The 17,221-nt window shown below is 44.4% G+C and overlaps 1 protein-coding gene across 1 annotated transcript in view; it reads right to left on the bottom strand.

Annotated features, from left to right (window-relative positions):
- Nucleotides 1-5,026: 5,026 nt before the first annotated feature.
- LOC132825287 (putative sodium-coupled neutral amino acid transporter 10) overlaps nucleotides 5,027-17,221 on the bottom strand; it is a 29,745-nt gene continuing 17,550 nt past the window's right edge. The window contains exon 5 of the mRNA XM_060840391.1: nucleotides 5,027-5,148. Coding sequence (XP_060696374.1) covers nucleotides 5,027-5,148 — 122 coding nt within the window. The remainder of the gene's footprint in view (nucleotides 5,149-17,221) is intronic.

Genomic DNA, 17,221 nt, shown 5'->3' with positions numbered 1-17,221 from the left:
ATGTTAGGCCTTGTGTTCAGGAACCTCGCGGGCACGGACTCAGTGAGAAAGGACTATAACTTGAGCACTTTAAAGATATGATTTGGAGGTTTTGGACTGGGGTTAAGTTAAAAATCCAAAATTAAAAATCTTATCAACACCAGGTTATAGTCCAACAGGTTTATTGGAAGCATTAGCTTTTGGAATGCTGCACCTTCAGTTGGTTGTGGATTATTTGATGAAGGAGCAGTGCTCCGAAAGCTAGTGCTTCCAAATAAACCTGTTGGGCTATAACCTGGTGCCTTGTGATTTTTAACTTTAAAGATACTTTTTATTTCCATTCTGGACTTCTTAAGCTCTGTATTCTGGTGCTAGTCTAATTCTTTTTAGTAATGCAATTCTGTAACACTTGAAGTATCTGCACCTAGATACCGTGTGTAGACAGGCAGGAGGCTGGAAGAACACAGCAAAGCAGGCAGCGTCAGGAGATGGAGAAGTCAACGTTTTGGGTGTAGTCCTTCTTCAGGACTGGGGGGGGGGTGGTTTAGGGGAGCTGCAGATAAAGGAGGTGGGGGGGGGGGTGGGGAAGGGTGGAGACGACAGGTAGAGGGTATGACCTGGCTGGTCAATATTGAGGAACCTAGATGCCCTGTACCTAAGTTGGTGCTGAGAGGTGACATTGCAAACTTTTCACCGCACTCATTCAAGTGCACGTGACAATAAAGGCTATTCTAATCGTAGCTGACAGCAAACAGACTGAATTAAATTGTCTTTAATAATCTGGATGTTTTTCATTGCTTTCAGCTTTGTTTCTTTTATTTCTGCTGATTTTTTGTTATTCCAGTTTTGTGATCAAGTGTGTAAACAAGATTGCGTCAGAGAATGGCATCCTGTGCACCTTTAACTGTACACCTATATTCCTGTACATAAGTACACATGACATTCAATTCTAATTCTAGGTTTTTGTCTGTAAGTTATAAAACGAGCTTCCCACATTCCCATTCTCACTTGTGTTATCACTCATAAACAAAACTGGTCAAAGGCAATTTTTAAAAAAGTTTGTTTATTTGCAAATTCTAGTTTGTTTAGAATATTTGTCTTGGTGATTAGTCTTTAATTCCTGGAGAAGCTGGGGCGAAGCAATGGATTGTGGGATGGGGTGGGGGGAGGGGTGGTGCGGTGGGAGGAGGGAGTGCAGAAGAATTTTCAGGAAAGCAATTGCAAACACAGCATTGCCAGTCACTGTTTTCCCAGAGAATTGTTTCCAACCGCTGCCATGCCTCTGGAAGCACATGGCCTCATGGACAATCCCTAAGGCCGTTATCAAAATGGTGCTTCGGACTGAAAATTAGACGAGACTACATGCAAATAGAAACGAAAACTGAAAATCTGAATTCAGGGCAGGAATGGACACACCCTGCTCAAGAGAGAGGTTACTTTCTTACAAGGTACGATCATCCGCACTGCTAACCTTTATCCCTCAGTCACTGACTGCCGCACACTCCCAACACTTCATATCATAGTCATAGAAACAGGAGTAGGCCATTTGGCCCATCGAGTCTGCTCCACCATTCACTAAGCCCACAGCTGATCTCAAGCTTGCCATGGTCACAAGATAGTGGAGGTTGCAATCTTTACTATTCTATAGCAAACTGAGGCCAAGCCCGGCCTTACACTAGTCAATCCACCATACGCTCACAAAGCCATCACTCTCTGATTGTATAGCTTCAGTAACTGACTGGAGTGAGTGGGGTGTAACGCCTTGCTGGTTCATGATTCACTCTATCCAACGATACCAATCCCTATTCGTAAAATCCCTACTGCCATTCTGCCCATCGAGTCTGCACCTCTGAAGGGCATCCCCACTCCCCATAACCCATGCACATCCCTGGACACGATGGGCAATTTAACATGACCAATCCATCTAACCTACACATCCCTGGGCACGATGGCGCAATGTAGCATGGCCAATCCATCCAACATATACATCCCTGGACACTATGAGCAATTTAGCATGGCTAATTCACCGCACCTACACATCCCTGGGCACTATGGGCAATTTAGCATGGCTAATCCACCGCACCTACACATCCCTGGGCACTATAGGGCGATGTAGCATTGCTAATCCACCTAACCTACACATCCCTGGACACTATGGGGCAATGTGGCATGGCCAATCCACCTAACCTACACATCCCTAGACACTATGGGACAATTTAGCATGGCTAATCCACCGCACCTACACATCCCTGGGCATTTTGGGGCAATATGGCATGGCCAATCCACCTATCCTACATATCCCTGGACACTGTGGGGCAATTTAGCATGGCTAATCTACTGCACCTATACATCCCTGGGTACTATGGGCAATTTAGCATGGCCAATCCAACTAACTTATACATTCCTGGGCACTATGGGCAATTTAGCATGGCTAATCTTCCGAACCTACATATCCCTGGACGCAATGGGCAATGTAGCATGGCCAATCCACCTAACTTGCACATCTTTGGACCTTAGAAGGAAACCGGAGCAGCTAGAGAAAACCCATGCAGACACATGCAATCTCCACACAGATAGTCACCGAAGTGAGAATTGAACCCAGGTACTGAGACCATTGCTTGTTATTGAAGGATGTTTCTAAAGTATTTAACATTATTGTTCATGAAGCTCTGTTATCTTTAAAATGTGCTCCCTGTGAAGGAAACAAACAAGAATCATCTTTAATGAAGTTATAGTTGATGGTGACTAACTTGGGACAATGATGATTGATGGCACTCTGGATTATGTAACGTAACAATTACCTTATTGGTTAGCGAGTGATGAGTGAGAACAGTGAAGGGACCAATGACTGCCTTCTCCTAATGTAATCAACTCTGAAAATGTAGACATGAAATGAATGTTAATTATGAAGACTTTAATTGAATAGATAGGCCTGAGAGAATGGACATCTCACTGATGCTGAACCCATTCTGATGAGATGATAGCATCCGGACTTGGCGTATGGTCAAAGGCCATTGATAACAACAATTTCTTACCATAAGAGACATTATAGAAAAAAGAACCATGTACTTATAACAAACCTTTGTCAAACTCATGACCTATCTTGTTAAAGATAATGAAGTGCTTTTCGAAGTGTAGCAATTGTTATATACAGGTTAGGGGGAGTTCACAACCATTTTGCTTCAAAGGCCTCTGAGTTGCAAACATTCCACAGAACCCAGCTATTCTATGCAGACAATATGCCACCAGGTCAAAACCAGCAGCAAATTCATGCACAGCAAGATCCCACAGCAGATGGCCCACCACATCACAATTTGCAGCTGGGCTCCAACCTCATTTGCCAAGGGAGGCGTCTGATGTTGACAGACACCCACATCTCGCAGGAGCTGCGGGTAGGCGCATTGATCCACTCGCCATGTCAACTACAGAATGGCAGCTGTCAGCGAATACCCATCCAAATCCTCACCAACATTCCCGTGTGAATTCTCATTCGCTTTATCCCGCAAAGCAGGCTTCAGGACCCTGCTGTTCTTTTACTCTGTTGACCATGACGATGGGCTATGTGCATTGCACAGCTAGCAGGGAGAAGGACCTGCTGTACAGTCAGGGGGAGAGAGGAGCCTGGCCTCCTTGTCTCAGTGATGGTTCACATGTGCGTCAGTGCACTGTCATGATATAAATATATAGTACATTGCAAGATCTCATTTGTAATAATAAATAGTACACCGATATTGGTCGTGTTCAGCATGACTTTATTTTTTTGTTAACCCTGCCTGAAGAATTAGTTCTTTGAAGATATGCTCATTTACTGCAGCCCTTTGTAAGCTCCTGCTTTGTGAAGTAAGGGGCCCAGAGATGACAGGCTTTTCTTATGAGGGGAGATTTGAGCAGTTGAGGCCGACATTCCCTGGAGTATAGAAGAATGAGAGGAGAGCTAATTGAGTACAGAAGATGCACAAGGAATTTGACTAAATAGACAGAGGAAGGATGTTTCTTGATGTGCGGGATGATCTAGAATGAGAGGTTAGAGTTTAGGATAAGGGCTAGCAGATTTAAAACATGGAGGAGGAGAAATTACTTTGCCTCAAAGAGTCATGAATTGATGGATTTCTCTATTCCAGAGTGTGATGGATCTTGGAACACTGAATAGGTTTTAAGGACGACATGGACAGATTTTTGTTTGGTAATGGGTTGAAGGTGAAATAACTTCACGACACCAAGTCAGCCTTTATTTACACGTGCATAGTACATGACATTGACACAGCTAGCTCAGAGCTGCAAATGTGTTGCTGGTCAAAGCACAGCAGGCCAGGCAGCATCTCAGGAATAGAGAATTCAGCTAGCTCAGAGCCGACTCTCAGAGTGAAAAGAACCCTGACACTCCTGTTTATATCTGTCAGGCAGGGCTCCCTGATTGGACCAGGTTAACAGCCACAATCAGGGAACTCATATTCAGTGAGATTCAGTTTGCTGACATTGTTCAAATCACTACAAAAAGGTTATGGAGCATAGACAAGAAAGTGCAGTTGAGACCAAGTTGAGGTCAGCCATGATTGTATTAAATGATGGAGTGGGCTTGAAGGGGCTATATGGCCTCCTCGTGCTCCTATCTCTTATGTTATTTGAATACAAATCAGTTTGTGGTGTAATAATGTGGTAGATAGCGTAGTCATGACAAATAATGATTTCTTAGGGAGGGAGTGTGGTGTGTGGAGAAGCTGCATTAGGCCTGAAGCAATGTCTTTCATGCTAATAAAGAGTTAGAGCTACCTTACAAGGACTGTATATCTGGATTGCTGGTAGAGTATGTTGGGACGGACCCTCGGGGGTCCCGTCGCCACGTGTCCTTGGAAGGAGAGACCACACCGGCTTCTTTAGTTTGGAGCGGAACACCGTTTATTTACAGAATCAAAACTGGCAAACTATACAACGAATTCTACAGCATGCAATTCGTTGGAGAAGGCGTTCTGTCTTCTCCTTCGGACCTGACTCAATTATACTTCGCGCCGCCAGGAGTTCCCGGTCAGTTCTCCCTCGTTCGTCCCCCTCATTGGTCAGTACACCTGAGAGCGAGGGGGTCTGTGCCTCTATTGGCCGCATCGAGGTGCCTGTCCAGCTCCCGCTGCGCCGGACAATGGTACAGCCATCCTGGGGTCGGCAGTTCCGACCCTGCAATCAATAGTCCATTGTTCAGAGTATCAATCTCATTACCATGTGTCTGACAGGCTAGGCGTTTTCCGTAACAGAGTCAATGGTTTTCCGCAAGCGAATTAACAATCATTATTATTTATCATGGGTTTCGATGGGAATCCGTTCTAGTAGGTACATTAACAGATGCTTTAACAATCATGTACTCCGATAGCGCAATTCACACCGTTCGACAGTAACCGGTTCCTTTATTAGTCATGAGTTCTCAATGGGACAGTCTGATACTGGCTGACATGATCTAATCAGCGAGGAATGTTGTTTCAGACAGGTAGCCCTGCAGTTGCTAGGTTCTCCCCCATGGCTGTGGTTAACTGTTTGGGGACTGGAACTGGTAATGTCTGCTGTAGCAATAGTGCTACCCTCCCTAGCCCCACTCTAGGCCCTCTGATGATGTATTCTCCCCAACAAGTACAACAGATAAGTTGGCCTACCAGGACAATCCTCAAGGGGTCAGAAGCAAACAAGACTCAGAGTAAGGACCAATCAGAAGATGGAGTAGGCCTCCATTCCATGGCCAATGAACTGACTGCAATGGGGGGGGGAGATGGGCCCCAAGTAGAAACTCAAATGCAGGAAGAACACATTGAGTCACAGCACAGAAACAGACCCTTCAGTCCAACTTGTCCATGCCAACCAGATATCCTAAATTAATCTAGTCCCACTTGCCAACATTTGGGCTATATCCCTCTAAACTTTTTCTATTAATGTACCCATCCAGATGCCTTTTATGTTGTAATTGTACCAGCCTCCACTACTTTCTCAAATAGTGCTATGATCACCACTAGGAGAAAATGAGGACTGATGAAGGACTTATGCCCGAAACATCGACTTTCCTGCTGCCCGAATGCTGCCTGTCCCGCTGTGCTTTTCCAGCCCCACACTCTTCGACTCTGATCACCCCTAGATAGTGTGGTTTGAGGGATAACTATTAGCTACAATTTCTCAGCTCATCTTCCGTGTAACACACTGGAACCTTCCATATCCATCTGAGCAAGCAGACGGGACTTTGGTATAATGCCTAATCTGTAAAATAGGACCTTTTAAACCAGGCAGCAGCAGCGATTAGCAGTTTACTGCAAAGCCGTACCCAAGCTGTGTTTCCACAAGATATGAAATGGAACTCACGTCGCCTGTCTGAAGATTCTTTTATCTAATTTCATAAAGGTTCCTACTTTCATCCAGAAGTGTATTTGATCATTCCCTGTGAGAAAGTGTGAACCCAGTAGAGTTATATTCATCCGTCTGCTTCAGGGAACAGAGCAGATTTTACATGCACCAGCAGTGAGATTCAGGAATTGAGTTACCTATTAATGAGGACAACATCAAAAAGGAATTCATTGCTGAGAACATGCTTTTTAGTGGGTGGATTTGATGTGCATAAAATCTGACGGTTCCATTACACAGCTGATACATGCTAAAACTTAGCATTGACATCCACCAACGTGCGTAGGCTGATCCATGAATACAGATCCATCAGGTTTACAGCATGGAAGGAAGTCATTCAGCCCATCAGGTTGGTCTTGGCTCCTTATTAGCCCTACCATTGTCTTCTGTTCCCACATCCCTGGACATTGCTTTGCTGATGTCCATTATTATTGTCTTTGTCTCAACTACTTCTCATTGCAAAGTACTCTGAGCTGCAAAAAGGCATTGAGCAAAGATATCTCCCAAGCAATTGTACTTTGTTATGCAATTTGTGCTTTTAGCTTTACAGTTTTGTTCCAAATGCTGTGTGCATTCAGATACAGATCCTCTAGTTTTGGCTTTTAATTATATTTGTAACCTTTAGTCTTGCCTGTTGTAGAGCCTTAGAGCCATACAGCACAGAAACAGGCCCTTCAGCCCAACTTGCCCATGCCAACCAAGTTTCCTAAACTGAACTAGTCTAATTTGACTAAAGTTTGCTCTTAGAATTGCTCTCTCTATCCTTTCCTGTAATGGTCTGTTTATCATTTCCTGGATGAATACCTTTCCCCCTTGCCTTGACTCTACTCTTTTGTTTACAACGTTTTCCCAAACTTGTGCCCTTGCCTCACTATTTAATGCAAAACTCTCTCTACTTCTGTAGTTCTGCAGCTCACTTGAACACTAGAACACTGGTCCCAGCATGGTTCAGCTGTAGACTGTCCCAATGGTTTAGCACCGACTCACCCTAGTGCTATTGCCAGTTCCCCTCGGAGCAGAAATCCCTGTACCTGCACTGATGTTTGAGCCATGTATTCATTTCCTAATCCTATTTGCCATGTGCCAAATCCCAATGGTTCAGTAATAATCTATAACATGTTATCTTTGGTCTTCTGCTTTGTTCATTTCTAGTCTTAATCACTGATGGATTAAAGACTCTATTATTAAGAGGCTACTCATATAGCGTCATAGAAATATACAGCTCGGAAACAGATGCTTCGGTCTAGATATCCTGATATCCTAACCTAATCTAGTCCCATTTGCCAGCACTTGGCTCATATCCCTCTAAATCCTTCCTATTCATATACACATCCAGATGCCTTTTAAATGTTGTCATTGTAACAGCCTCCACCACTTCCTCTGGCAGTTCATTCTATGCATGCACCACACTTTCTGTGAAAATGTTGCCTCTTAAGTTCCTTTTAAATCTTTCCCCTCTCACCTTACACCTGTGCCCTCTAGCTTTGGACTCATTCACCCTGGGAAAAAAGACTTTGGCTATTCACTCTATCCATGCCCCTCATCATCCTATAAGGTCACCCCTCAGTCTCCTAAGCTCCAGAGAAAAAAGCCCAAGCCGATTCAGGCCTCTCCCTAGAGCTCAAATCCTCCAATCTCTGAAACCTTTCAAATTTATTAACATCTTAGGAAAGATAGGGAGACGAGAATTGTACGCAATATTCTAAATGTGGCCTCACCAATGTCCTGTGACATTCCAAAATGGTGGACAGGGAGGATCCAGGCTGTAAGAGCTGCTTCTTTTTTTTTGAGGTTGTTTTCAGTGCTGGAGCTGAGTTCCTCGCATTTTGGATCAGTAATTATTATTTTTATAAATTTTGCTTTGTTTTGGTGATTTGAATAAAAGAGCTCAAAAACAATGATACTTTGAGCAGAAGGAAAGGCACAGAGCAGGAAATGAAGTTTCGGGTGGGCTTCCATGTGGGGAGGTTGGAGAATGGCTCAAGAGATTAAAGAGCAAATATCTTCTCCATTTAAACTTCACAAACGTAGTCAGAATGCCATTCTGTCATTCCTACAGTAGTATTTAACTGTATTGTCAGCAGCAGCATATCATCTCGCAAGCTGGGACATCTCAGTTGTGACAACACAACAGTTACTGTTAGCATGCTTTTCCAATTTAGCTCTGTTGGTGCAATGCCCAACTTCAATTCCCAGCTTTTCCAAGGGTAATGAGATGGCGTGGGAAACATTATGGGAATTGTAGCTTTCTGGCTGTGATAGCATGCTCTTTTAAATGAATCTGTATCAATGAAGCTTGCAGCACTAATGCAAGGTCAACAGTGGGAACAATGTGCTTGTCCAGCACAACGTCAAGCTCCATTGTTTTCTCTTTGAGTGTCGTGTTGAGGGAGCGATGAGAGATTTTGCAACTCATTTCAACGATTGTTACACATGTTTCAGCCTAGGCGGCAGGTTTTCCTGACTGACCATTTCAGTCTGTCTCTAAGAGATTTGCCCACATAATCCAAACCGACAGTTCAGCGCATACTGAGGGGGGTGCTGCTTTGTTAGGAGTGCTGTCTCTCACATGAGACTTTCAATAAACTATACTCAGATGGACAGAAACAATCCCACAGCACTGTTCACTGAGCAATCGAATACTCTTAAGACATTACCTTAGTCATTGTTGCATTGCTGTTAGTATGATCTTGCCGCTTGCCAACAGTTTCAGGATGGCCACAATCATTACCAAGCTACATTATAACTCTACATGTTCTTCCTCCATTCCTACACCTTCATCCCAGAGGGCTGAAGCCAACTTCAGCATGTGGGATTCGGGGTAAAGTTCTGACATGGATAGAGATGGGAAATAAATAGGAGGAATAAACAAGTCATTCTTCAAGTGGGAAGTCGTGACTTGTGACGTGTCACAGGAATCAGTTCTTGGGACCCCAGTTATTCGCAATATATATGAATGATCTGGATGAAGGAACTGAATGGAATATTTTCTTGATTGCTGACAGCCCAAAGCTGAGTGGGAATGGAAACTGTGCAGAGGATGCTTCAGTGTGATTTGACAAGCTGGTAACGAAGATGATCAATAGGATAGAGCAGTATATGTTGTCTATATGGAATTGAATAAAGCTTTCGACAAGCTCTCTCAGGGTAGGCTCATCCAGAAGATTAAGATGATTGGGATCCACAGTGATTCAGAACTGGCTTGGCCATAGAAGGCAGAGGTGGAAGGGTCATTTTCAGACATGGGTCTGTGACCAATGGTGTTCCGCAGGGATCCATACTGGGCTTGCTGCTGTTTGTGATATATAAAAATGACTTGGATGAAAACATAGATGGGTGGCTCAGTCAGTCTGCAGATGACACAAAGATCAGTAGAGTTGTGAATCGGGTAAAAGGTTGTCAAAGGATACAGCAGGATATGGAGATATGGGTGGAGAAATGGCAGGTGGAGTTTAATCTCGGTATGTATGAGGTGCCACCCTTTGGGGGATCAAATGTTAAGGAAAAGCATACAGTTAATGGCAGGACCCTGAACAACACTGATGTACAGAGGGATCTGGGGATTCAAGTCCATAGCTCCCTGAAAATTGACAAAGAGGTAGATAGGGTGGTAAAGAAGGTGTATGGCATGCCTGCCTTTATTGGTCAGGGAATTGCATACAAGAGTAAGGATGTCATGTTGCAGTTCTATAAGGCTTTGGTTAGGCCACACATACTAAATTGGATACAATTCCGGTGGCCACATTACAGGAAGGGAATGGAGACTTTGGAGAGAATGCAGAAAAGGTTTACCAGGATGCTGCCTCGATTAGAGGGTATGAGCTACAAGGAGAGGCTAGAAAAACCTGGTTTGTTTTCTCTGGAGCAGCAGAGGCCTTGATACTAGTCTGTAAAATTATGAGATGCATAGATAGGGTTGATGGTCAGAATCTTTTTTCCAGAGTTGAAATGTCTAATACTAGAGTCATGCATTTAAGGTGAGAGGGGAAAGTTCAAAGGAGATGTGAGGGATAAGTTTTTTACACAGAGAGCGGTAGGAGGCTAGGACATGCTGCAAGGCTGGTGGTGGAGGCAGATACAACAGGGACATTTAAGGGATTTTTAGGTAAGCACATGAATATGCAAGGAATGGAGGGATATCGACCAAGGGCAGGTGAAGGGATTTGTTTAATTTGGCATCATATTCCACACAATATTGTTAGCCAAAGGGCCTGTTCAGGTGCTGTACTGCTCTATGTTCTATGGTGAGTGAGCAAATACATTGCAGGAATTGAGCTATAGGGAGAGGCTGAACAGGCTGGGGCTGTTTTCATCTGGCCCTCACCCACCTGGAAAAGAAGGACACCTACATCAGACTACTGTTCATAAACTTCAATTCTGCATTTAACATTATCATCCCTCAGCACCTGATTGGAAAGCTGAGTCTGCTGGGCCTAAATACCTCCCTCTGGAACTGGATCCTGGACTTCCTGACTGGGACACCTCAGTCAGTCTGGATTGGGAACAGCATCTCCAACACCAACACACTGAGCACGGGGACTCCCCCAGGGCTGTGTGCTCAGTCCACTATTGCTCACCCTGATGATACATGACTATCCTGGAGAAACACTGTCTTGTTTTTACTGTATCAGTTGTATTTGGTAGAAATGACAAATCAAAAGCTCACTCTCCTGGCTATGGAGGGCGATTTACCAGACTAAAGAAGGGTCACTGGACCCAAAACATTAACCTCTAGTTCCTCTCCACCAATGCTGCCAGACCTGCTTGTGTTTCTGTTTTTGTTTTACAGACTGATGACTGGACTGCAAGACTTATGTATGAATCATAGAATAAAAAACCTTCGCAGTACAGGAGACCATTCGATCCATCGTGTCTACACTGGCTCCCGAAAGGCTTACCCAGGTGGTCCCATTCTCTGTCTCTGTAACCCTCTTAAGTCAACCCTTTCAAATATCATAGAATGATAGAATCATACAGTACAGATGGGCCGAAGGGTCTCTTCAAGTCTGTATTGCCAAAAGTACCCGACTACCTACACTACACTCGTCCCACTTTTCTGCACTAGCTCCATAGCCTTGAATGTCTTGACACTTCAAGGGCTCATCTTCGAGGAGAAAGTGAGGACTGCAGATGCTGGAGATCAGAGCAGAAAATGTGTTGCTGGAAAAGCGCAGCAGGTCAGGCAGCATCCAAGGAACAGGAGATTCGACGTTTCGGGCATAAGCTTATGCCCGAATCTCCTGTTCCTTGGATGCTGCCTGACCTGCTGCGCTTTTCCAGCAACACATTTTCAGCACTTCAAGGGCTCATCCAAGTATTTTTTAAAGGTTGTGAGGTTTCCTTTCTCAACTATCACTGCACTGCAAAACTACTGAAATGATACCATACAGAATCAACAAATACCTCTCATTTAATGAAATGCGAGCAGGACACCAATTGACCTTGCAAGATGTACACAAAGCTGCCTGGAGCTGTTGAAGCTTAAGTTTACTTGGCTTTGAGCTTCCAAGGGAAGCCTCCTTCCTTCTGAAGGGAACAGTCAGCCCATGCCTGACAATCCCATGAGATACTGGTTGCCTTTAATGACAATGAATGACACTTGGGTCATTTTCAAGAGTGTCAGGTTTTCTTCTAGGAAGCTGATAGTACGACGTTGTGACCAGGGGAGGAAAGCCCTTGACGACATGGCATCTGGAACACCAGGGAGACGTATTCCTCTCAGCCATCCACAATGAATTGGTATCAAAAACAGAAAACTCTGTAGGTCAGGCAGCTTCTGTGAGAACAAATCAGTTCACATCTCAGATGTCGTTCTTTGAAGAGATCAAAAATAAAACGCATCCAGTTGGGAAAACCTGACTTTGTCATTGAATTGGTACAGTATGGAAGCAGGCCATTCAGCCCATCAAGTATTCACTGACCCTCTGAAGAACATCCCACCCTATTCCTATAACCCTGTGTTTCCCATTGCTAATCCTCCTAACCTACACATCCCTGGACACTATGGGGAATTTCACATGGCTAACCTGCAGATCTTTGGGACTGTGGAAAGAAGCCAAAGCAAACACACACAGGCATGGGGGAGAACTTGCAAACTCTACACAGACCATTGCCCAAGGCTGGGACTGTGAGGCGGCAGTGCTAACCACTGAGCTACAGTGCTACCATATACTGACCAGATGTCTCAAAGGATATTTATGCATTTTAACATGTTATTTAAACGTAAAACTGATAGTTACATTCCACTCTGCACATTATCTTCAAAGCAGCTACAGTGGAGAGAAGACTAATCCCTTCCTTTTGGAATCCTTCAGGAATCTGCCTTTGCAAAGTCGGCCTGAAAGTAAGACAAACTGTTGAAATTCAACCCAAGCAGCTCCAGAACACGGCACTCGGTGCTTCATAGTCTCTTCCCAGATACATACTTTGAAATGCTCCCCCTTGACATTTAATGGCATTACCATTGCTGAATCCACCACCATCAATATCCTGGGGTGTTGCCATTAACCAGCTGCTAAACTGGGCATGAAAACCGAACATACAGCTGACCCAAGGATAAATATTGTGGCTACAGGAGAATGTCAGGGGCTGGGAACCCTGTGGTGAGTAACTCCCCTCCTGACTGTCCAAAACCTATCCACCATCTGCAAGTCAGGGGTGAGATGGCATGTCATTCACCATGAGTGGCAGTGTGTACCAGTGTTACTGCAACAACTCACCAAATCTCCTTTGCCAACAATCTCCAAAGCTACAACCTTCGACACTGAGAAAGACGAGGGCAGCTGACGAATGGGAACACTGCCACATGTAAATTCCATCCCGACTTGGAAACGCCACATCATGCCTTCACTGTTAAGGTGTCAACATCTTGAAATTCTTCCTAGCAGCACTAAGCATGAACCCACACCACATGGATTACAGTAGCTCACCACCGCCTTCTCAAAGGCGATTAGGGATGGACGGTAAATGCTGGCCTAACCACTGGTGCCAGACATCCCCTGAACAAATGAAAAAAGAAACTGTTGTTGGGGTTACCACCAACTCGCAGAAGAATGCTCTTTGGCCTGCCTGAAATCTGCTGGCCTTGCTGCGCTCAACCGCTGTCGGTGACTGAGTGTTGCAGACTGGCACATTGCAAGGTTGAGGGCCACGTGCTGACAGATGCACTCCATTATGGCGCAGTTATAACCAAGTCCCAATGGGCTGCTGGCGAAGGCCTTCCCATCATTGTACATCCAAAGTTAGTAAACCGTGGACTGTACAGACCACAGCATGTTTGACATGAAATGCGAACATGCATAATAAATAAAGCTGCAAAGACAAGTGTGGTCAGGCACCTCAAGTCAAAAGCAAGAAACGCAATGAGTGTCGTCAGATTTTGTTAACCAGCATGAAAACAATGGGCCGAGTGGTCTCCTTCTGCATCAAACAGTAATGAGTTGACGAGTCTACAGTTTGCATTGCAATTTTCTGTATTGCCAAATTTGACCTGTGGGTAATGTCCTTGTACAAATAATGTGCATTTTTTGGTTACCTCATAATTTTGGAATTGAAGTATAAAGCCAATCTGGGACGGGGAAGTTTTATTTTACTTTTCACACATCTTAATCTGAGGCATTTTTTGAAAATATTTTGATGTTTATGAAGCTTAAGGTTTAACACGTGCAGTCCAGAAAATGCAGCAGTTGTGAAGGGTTCATCCTTTGGTTCACAAATGTGAGGGGAGAGGAACAAATTAAACTGCGTTGCAGCCGGTACTCCCTCAATTTGCATCCAGAATTTTGGGAAAACTAACAAATTACAATCTGGGATCTGTAACTGGAGCTGCATCTTCACCAAAATGTAATCAATTCTATTTTCAGGCCATTTCCGATGTGTCTGCCAAGTTTTATTGGAAGCTGTCCATTAGTTTTTGAGATAGGTTGTTTACGTACAACAACAGACTAACATATGGGGGAAAACATTGCTGTGTTAGTTTTTCATTTCTTAAATACAATAACAGGTCAGACCTTAAGGTTTCTTTTAAACAATGTTTATTGACAATATTAATATACAAAGTGCACTGATGATGTGGCAGCATAGCTACCTGTTGTAAACTGTACTAGATCTGACCTTCTAATGGAGTCTCTAACACATGACCTCTACATCGTCGTGTGCCTCGGAGATTCATATGCATCTTAAAAACCGATTGTGACAATTCCTGGCTTCCCCCCTTCAAAGATGAATGTAGTAATAGATTCAGAGTTGGGATACAAGGCGTGTTCCTCCTGACAGCACTGAAGTACTGTTGTCTTCTGATTCCCGGGTCTGGCCCCACCTACAAGTACCTAGTTGGAGTGGATTATGAAGCCTCTTTCCCAAGTTATGAACGTTTATATAACTCAGAAGATATACTAATCTCGGCTGAACTCAGTCATGGCAATGGGTGGTGATGCAACAATTGTCCTGAATGCCTCTTGGCTTCAAGATTCCTTTGACTGACTTCTATCCATTGCCCCCAGTTGGAATATGAACTTTGGTTGAGGATCTAACTTAAGTCATGGTTGCTGAGTAGAGGGGGTCCCTTATGGGTCAATAGAGCAGCAGGGTGGGTCAGTTGGTTATATGGGCAGGACAGCCAACTGGCTCTAACCCAAAGGCACTGAGCTCAGAGTATTGGACACCTATTGTCACTCTGAATGATCTGAGGTAACTTAGCAGTAAATAAATAAAAACAAGTGAACAAAGAAGCTTTTTTCAGTCTAAGATTGTTGTTCAATCAAAGTAACTCAACAGAGGTCATCGGCAACTTGAACCTGTTCTTATTTTACGTTTAAAGATTTTAAAAGCATTTAGATCATGGCATTTAAACAGAATCATCTGTCCTCCAAGGACATTTACCTCCCCTCTATGTGGATTCCCACATGCTTACCTCAGCAGCCAATATCAGACAGGTTTGAACTCAGCACTGAGTTGAAATGGCCTTGCTCAGTTTGGATTGCTCTTCTGTGTGAATTGTACCCGTTTACCACCCCCCCTCCCCCCCAACACCCTCGCTGACAAAAGTAGAATCCGTCGTGTTTGGGGTTGCTGTTTCAGCAGCTGTCTTCCACCCACCATTCCAACGGTCCATGCAGTCTCCTGGGTCCCTGCAATACCCACCTCCACGATTAAAACTTCCACCAGCCAGCCACTGCTCCAAGGGTTTATTTCTCTATAGATTTACAAAGATTATAAACAAAGTCTCGCAGTGACATGGCAAGAAGTCTTAAGCTGCATCACAGAGTGTTATTCGATGGAAACATGTGACAGGCTGAAGGAAGAATTGTTGGGACGGAGGTGAGCTGCTTGCTCACAAAGTAGGGTATAAAAACATGTACCTGAAAAAGGAAAGGAGAGGGGTGTGGAGACGTTTAGGAAAGGAATGTCAGGACTCAGGAGCTAAATGGCTGAAGACATTTGATAAAGGAAGAAGTGGAGGGTGCACAAGAGGCTGGAACCAATGGAACTTGGTAATTACAAACGGTTACAGAGCTAAAGGAAGATACAGAGGGAGAGGAGATGCCGAGGTTCCCGAGGGGATTGAACAGAAGGAAAAGAATATCCAAGCTGATGTTGCTTGGGGATTGAGACCCAATACGGGCGCTCCTCCGAGATCCATGCTCAGGGAAGCATGGAGGGGTCTTCCTGCCTCTCAGAGTGATGTGATACAATGTGAGTTCAGCATGTGGATGCCATAGGGATAAGTCAGAGATACGGTCAGAGATACGGTCAGAGATACGGTCAGAGATACGGTCAGGATAGGGGTCAGGGTCAGGATTAAATTCAGGATTAGGTTCAGCATCATTTTATGGTCACAGTTAGGGTCAGGGTTAAGGTCAGAACTAGAGTCAGGGTTACGGTCAGTATCAGGATACATTCAGGGTTTGGGTTAGGATTAGGGTCAGGGTTAGGGTCAGGATTAGGGTCAGCATCAGGTATACAGTTAGTTAGGGTCAGGATTAGGGTCAGGGTTAGGTTCAGAATTGGGGTCAGTGTTGGGGTCAGTATCAGGGATACAGTCAGGGTTAGTGTCAGGATGAGGGTGAGCATTAGGGTCAATGTTAGGGTCAGGATTAGGGTCAGCATCAGGGATACAGTCAGAGTTAGGGTCAGGGTTAGGTTCAGAATTAGGGTCAGCATCAGGGATACAGTCAGAGTTAGGGTCAGGGTTAGGTTCAGAATTAGGGTCAGTATCAGGGATACAGTCAGGGTTAGTGTCAGGATTAGGGTGAGCATTAGGGTCAAGGCTAGGATCAGGGTTAGGGTCACCATCAGGGATACGGTCAGGATTAGGGTCAGGGTTAGAGTCACCATCAGGGATACGGTCAAGATTAGGGTCAGGGTTAGGGTCTGCATCAGGGATATGGTCAGGGTTAAGGTCTGCATCAGGGATACAGTCAGGGTTAAGGTCTGCATCAGGGATACAGTCAGGGTTAGGGTCAGGGTTAAGGTCTGCATCAGGGATACGGTCAGGGTTAGGATCTGCATCAGGGATATGGTCATGGGTTTGGGGTCAGGATTAGGATGCTGTAGTGAGCAGAAATTACAATGCTCATAATTTTAAAAAACTATTCCCACTTTCCATGGTGTCTTTAAATGTGCCACCATGCACACCCTCCTTCTGTCAGCATTACAACCCTTCCCAAGTTGGCAAGTGGCCTGAAATCTCTGCTCTTCCATCCTTTCAACATTGGAACTGATTATTTCCTGGGAAAAAAACAGATTCTGCACATACAATGTTGTATCATTCTGGCTTGATTACTGTTTGGTTAATGCTGCTTTGGAAATATAGTTATAAAATCCAAGTTAACATGCTCACAGAAAGAAGTTGCTCACATTGACCAATACT

Source organism: Hemiscyllium ocellatum, chromosome 20, assembly GCF_020745735.1.
Source record: "Hemiscyllium ocellatum isolate sHemOce1 chromosome 20, sHemOce1.pat.X.cur, whole genome shotgun sequence".
NCBI classification, from domain to species: domain Eukaryota; kingdom Metazoa; phylum Chordata; class Chondrichthyes; order Orectolobiformes; family Hemiscylliidae; genus Hemiscyllium; species Hemiscyllium ocellatum.
Note: the sequence above shows the minus strand (reverse complement) of the source record. Positions and strands in the feature narration are given on the sequence as shown.